Consider the following 6,000-nt stretch of genomic DNA (forward strand, 5'->3'; position numbering starts at 1 on the left):
GAGGCAATGGATCATTAGAGGGGACACTTCTTCCTACTATTCAACTTTGAACTAGATTTCAGTACTCCTTATCTAGTTTATTATACAGAAAGAAAGAAAGGCAAGAAGGCTTCTGTTACAAAATTGCATTAAATTGTTCTTCGGAGTCTGAATATATGCACAAGCTCACTCCTCTTAAGCTACATATTTGGTCTGAAGGAATCTGTGTAGTTAATCCTAAACAGTGCATAGAACACTCTCAAACTTTGTTTTAATTAAATAGCATTTACATTTTAGCATCCATTTTATTACTTTTTCTCCTGCTCATCCCTTAACAGTGATATTGTTTCCCCCAGTAAATCTTTCAGCAGATAGGTTTTTTATTGGCAAACTCCCTTTGCAGGACCATTAAAAAAAATATATTTAGAAATGTTGTTTTTGTGTAGCTCCCATATTTATTTAAATGCTTAAACCCTTACTCTACACCCATCTACATTACTGCTAGGAATTCTCATGTGTGAAAAAACTGGAGCTGCCTCAGATGCTGGAGGCACGTTACAGCAGCAGCCAATGCTATAGTGTAGGCTGGAGTGTATACAGAAGACTGGTCCCACTTTAACTACTGAATAATTAAGATTATAGTTCCTAGTCATATGAGAGAGTTATAAAACATTCTCGATTCCGACTTGTTAGTGCACTCAATATGTTCAACATCTCATGGCTCCTTCCAGGGAAGTTGGGTAGCTGCACCTGACCATGCTGTTCTGATAAACTTTATATTCATACACCTAAATAATACCAGTGGTTTGTGGCTTACAAAATCCCATCTAATTTCCATAGTTATAGTTGCTGGCCTGTTCACCAAAATAATTGTGTTGTAGAAATGTTTTACAGGATGACATGAAAATTCATGAGATGACAAGGAATGAGAATTACCTTCTTCTAATATTTTGTTATATATGATACACTAGGATTTGGACTTAAAGGGATTTTCAATAATTCTTTTTCTAATTCTGCCTTTATGAATGGCTAAGGTTTCTACTGTTATAAGTTGCCACATCTTTAGGGAAGACAATGAACCACTATCAATTCTGATAGAAGAAACTATCCCTAGCAATTCAGGAGCAGAATGAAGAATAAGAATCGGGGAGATTATGCTCTGAACTATGGTTCTTCAAACTTCTGAAGTTTTTTTATATTGAACTTTAAGATAAAGGTCATGGTTAGGAAGAGGGACCTCTTAACCCCATATTATTAGGATGCTTTGAACTGAAAGCACTGCATTGTAAAACCTTGTCTTTGTTCTGTGACTTGTGGTTTTAAGTTAGAAGTAATTGATATGGATGCTAAGCTATGAAAACAGAAATTCCTCACAGCCTCATTTTTGGAGCTGGCACTATACACTGGCTGAGGCTTTGTCTCTAGAGCTTTAGGACAGTACCTTGACATTTTCAAAGAGGAGTCAGTATTGTGAATGCATTTTCCCTATGTGAACTCTACCTCTATAAACAACTCTGTGTACCATTTAGCTAGGTGTTGAAGTGCTTTGTTTGCACCAAATAATTGAGCTTGATTTTGGAGGCATTAATTTAGATGCCTTTTGAAAAATGGGTACTTCAATATCAAAAGAGTGCAATAAATGCATCCCTTTTTATTGTTGCTCAAATAAGTCTGGGTCTGCAATTTTACTTGCTTATATTATGATGGTTTTCAGTACATTTCTTCCAGAGGATCTGAAACTCCTAAAGCCTGTATGGGTTGCCCTTGAATACCTTGCATTTAACAGATATGATATATACTGATTTATTGCAACGCTACATGAGATTAAGGACAGGAAGTAAAGGGACTTTTCAAAATTGCAGTCATAGTAAGTGATTCCCAATGGGCAGTGGAGAGAGCAAAGAGTCAAACTGGAGGCAAAGCAGAAAGCTGGACAGTCCTGATTTAGAAAGGTTGCTCAGGGATCTCAACTAACACAAGAATACAGGATCTACTTTTTCTGTTTCATCCAAAAAACCAATACTCCTATCAGTACCTGCACTGTAGGGATTTGTGTTTTGGTTTGGGTTTTTGTGTTTAGTAATAGCTGGTCTAACACCAAGATTTAGGAATGCTGTTTCTCAAAGCCTTTATATGGGTCTGTTGAACATAAGTTATTTTGCATCATTTATACTTGCATCCACCTGATTTCAGCATCTGGTTTCTCCTGGGCTGCTGGAGTTAGGGTTTCATCCTGAGTGTTTTTCTGAGGGCTGGCACTCCATGTGTTTTGTAAAGGAACAAATCATTAATTTTCTTGACTTGGGAAATTGTAAATCCTACAAGTTTCACAGCAGAGTGATTAGAAAGGCCTGTATATTTAGAATTACATTTTTTTGGCCTACTATTTTTTAGGATGCCAGAGCTAGAATATTACTGGGTGGTTGTGTTCTTATTTTGTTGGGTGGGGTTTTTTATTGTTTGTTTTTCTCCAAAGTGATGGTTCAATTGAACTTTTTAAATATATCTGAATTTTCCTCAGATATTAGGCCTTTAAAATGGCCTTGTTTTTAAGCTAAAGATGTTAATTTTGGCTTTGAGCTGGACCAAATACAGCAAGTCTCAGAATCCAGACAAATCAAGATTACAGTCCCCTTTTCCTGATAACTTTGGTTTATATCCTGCTTGGGGGAAGGATGCCACCTACTTATCTGGAGCCATCTCTTGGGTTCCAAGTATCTTGGGATACACTGAAGGCTTGCCATTCAAGTCATTCCACTCCACCCTTACCCAGTTTCTATGATTTGACAAGGTCAAAGCATTTGATGTCCTGTATTCTTAGAAAAAACACTGTGTGAGATGGTTTACAAATTGAGGGAGTAATTTGTTCAGATACACAACATATAAAGAAAAAAATTAAAGAGCATAAAAAATGAAAATGGCTTATCAGTCACTTATATTTATGTGAAGACATACTCAAAAGAGAAAACTGTTCCTTGTCCAATATCATCAGGTAAATTTTCATCTGGTGCCCTTGCAGTAAGTTTTGTGTAAATTGTCAGGGGAAAGGGTCTATAAGACAACTTCAAAGTATGCTTTTCCTCTGGTTGGTGTTGGAAAGGTCTGGTCCCTGCCTTTAAGATTTGTTCATCAGATTCAAAGGAACTCTGGAAAAAAAATGGTAATATATAAACAACATTAATTCATTTTCAGTAACACTGGTGCTAGGGAAATTTCTCTAGGCAAATGGTGGCACTATTTGTCTTTCTGGTCATAGCCAGTGCCTGTTCACTGTGACAGCTGCTATTTCTTTTCTACCTGTGCCTGTCTGAATCACAGTGCTTGACACCACCTCTACCTGCACAGCCTTACCCCTGCTTTCTGATTTCAGCCCCTCCATACGAAGTAATTTGATCCAAATGATCTTCTGTTACATTCAGGTGACTTTAGTATCCAGTCCTAAATGCCTTTGCCACTTCAAGATTGACACTGACTTTAAGTCAGCTAACTTCAAATCCAATTTAAATTTTCTTTTCAGTGTTAGCCGTGCTACTCTGCATCTCACACTTGTGACTGGATTACTTATAACCAGAGACTCTGCCTGTATGAGTAATTTGTCCTTTATGCTTGGTCATGGTGAGCCATTTCCTTACTCCTCTCCAAATTAATGCTAATTGCATTACACTACTAGTCTCACAAGAAAAAATAATTAATTATATGATGCTGAGGTATTCTAGTTGGCTAAAGAGCCTTATTTGGAAAGCAGAACTGGGTTTTTTTGTATGTGTGCTGTTTTCCTAGCAACCAGGGTTGGTTGTGCTCTTTTGTTTTTTTTGTGTGTGTGTGTTTGGTTTTTTCTTCTAAGATACTAAAATTTAAATTCTACTCCTATGCTTCCAGGAGCTGAGGCTGTAAGCCATGTGTCTGACCTCTGCATTCTGTGATACGATGTTCCCTAATTTCTGTGCAAGGCTTAGTAAGATTATCTTAAGGTCCTTTCCAACCCTAACAATTCTATGACTCTATGCTGGTAGACCAATGAACACTGAGCACGCAGATAACCTCATGGCCTCTTCAGTGCCATTTCACCTTCATCCCGTTGACTCTGGAAAAGATGTCTTTATGGTTTGTTTATTTATTGATCTTTCCCCCCTCTCCTCTACAAGAAGAGAGTGGCCGGTGCGGAGCAACCAAGGCAGTGGTGTGGGGCTCCCAGGGTGCCAGGTCCCGCAGCGGGAGATGTGGGAGCAGAGCCTGGTGGTGTCGGTGCCGGAGAAGGAGATCCTGCACAGGGAGCATGCTGTGGTGCCATGGCAAGGCGGCCTTAGCCGTGGCGCTGGACCTGAAGACCTTCCTCCGCCTTTCGGCCCTGCAGCGAGAGCAGGGTGTGCATCCGCCTGCCCGGGGTCGGAGTCATGAGGAGCTGGGGCGCCCTCAGCCTCCAGGTCCTGCGGAGGGGCTTTGCAGCTGGCATTGATGAATCAAAGTCCCTCAATGCAGAGCAGCTGGATACACTGAAAGAGTTTGCTGGCATTGCTGCCGGAGCCTCGGCTCCTGAGATCCTCGCTGTTCTTGCCTTCCTTTACATGTACCTGCCTATTTTGGCTAACCATGGAGATGTTCCCAGTATGGACGTACTTGTGTGGTCGGAGCTGCCCACAGGAGCTGGTCTGGGTTTCAGTGCTGCCTACGTTGTCTGCTTGGCCACGGCCCTGTTGACTGTGTGTGGAGCCATCTCCTGCCCTCTGAAGGAGGGAGAATCCATGGCCGGGTGGACAGAAGGAGAGCTGGCTTTGATTAACCACTGGGCCTTCCAAGGGGAGCGGGTGATCCATGGCAACCCCTCAGGGGTGGATAATGCTCTTGGTACCTGGGGTGGAGCCCTGAGATACCAATTAGGAAAAATCACACCATTAAAGAAGGTGCTGCTGCTGAAGATCTTGCTGACCAACACAAAAGTCCCTCAAAGCACCAAGGTCCTGGTGGCTGGTGTCAAGGAGAAGATCCTGAAGTTCCCTGCTATAATGATCCCGGTGCTGGACTCCATCGATGCAATTTCTCAGGAGTGCCAAAGTGTTATAGAAGCAATGCCTGCAAATCCATCACCTTTTTTTTTTTTTTTTTTACTGTGAGAATGAAGACCTTGGGACCACTGTAGGAGAGGAACTGGTTCGAGACCTTCTTAAAAACCTGAACATCCACAAGTCCATGGGTCCTGATGAAATCCATCTGCGGGTCCTGAAGGAGCTGGCTAATGAAGTTGCTAAGCCACTGGCCATCATATTCAAAAAATCATGGCAGTCAGGTGAAGTTCCCGATGACTGGAAAAGGTGAAATATAACCCCCATTTTCAAGAAGGGGAAAATGGATGACCCGGGGAATTACAGACCAGTCAGTCTCACCTCTGTGCCTGGCAAAATCTTGGAGCAGATTCTCCTGGATGGCATGCTAAGGCACATGCAAAACAACAAGGTGCTTGGTGACAGGCAGCATGGCTTCACTTAGGGGAAATCCTGCCTGACCAATTTGGTGGCCTTCTATGGTGGGGCTACAGAACTGATGGACAGTTGGTGTAATTTGCCTGGACTTGTGCAAAGCATTTGACACTGTCCCACACAACATCCTTGTCTCTAAATTGGAGAGACATCAATCTGATGGATGGACCACTCGGTGGATAAAGAACTGGCTGGATGGCCACACCCAAGAGTTGTGGTCAATGGCTCAATGTCCAGCTTGGAGACCAGAAATGAGGTGGCCTTGTAAGGTGGGCTGATGCCAACCTCATGAAGTTTAACCATGCCAAGTGCAAGGTCCTACACCTGGGTCGGAGCAATCCCAGGCACAGCTACAGGTTGGGCAGAGAAGAGATTCAGAGCAGCCCTGTGGAGAAGGACTTGGGGGTGCTGGTCGATGAGAAAATGAACATGAGCCGGCTTCAGTGTGCGCTTGCAGACCAGAAAGCCAACCGTATCCTGGGCTGCATCAAAAGGAGCGTGACCAGCAGGTCGAAGGAGGTGATCCTGCTCTTCTACTCTGCTCTTG

The 6,000-nt window shown here is 42.4% G+C and overlaps 1 protein-coding gene across 1 annotated transcript; it reads left to right on the forward strand.

Annotated features, from left to right (window-relative positions):
* Nucleotides 1–4,191: 4,191 nt before the first annotated feature.
* Nucleotides 4,192–5,069, forward strand: LOC134172037 (mevalonate kinase-like; the record flags this gene model as incomplete). Its single annotated transcript, XM_062634769.1, is given in 3 exon segments — nucleotides 4,192–4,266; nucleotides 4,268–4,321; nucleotides 4,323–5,069. Coding segments are annotated over 3 exon segments (870 nt in total), but the record flags the coding sequence as incomplete, so codon positions are not given.
* Nucleotides 5,070–6,000: the final 931 nt, after the last annotated feature.

The sequence above is a fragment of the Pezoporus occidentalis genome, unplaced genomic scaffold (genome assembly GCF_034315485.1).
Source record: "Pezoporus occidentalis ecotype Australia unplaced genomic scaffold, CSIRO_AGI_Poc_V1 ctg44, whole genome shotgun sequence".
Lineage (NCBI taxonomy): Eukaryota > Metazoa > Chordata > Aves > Psittaciformes > Psittacidae > Pezoporus > Pezoporus occidentalis.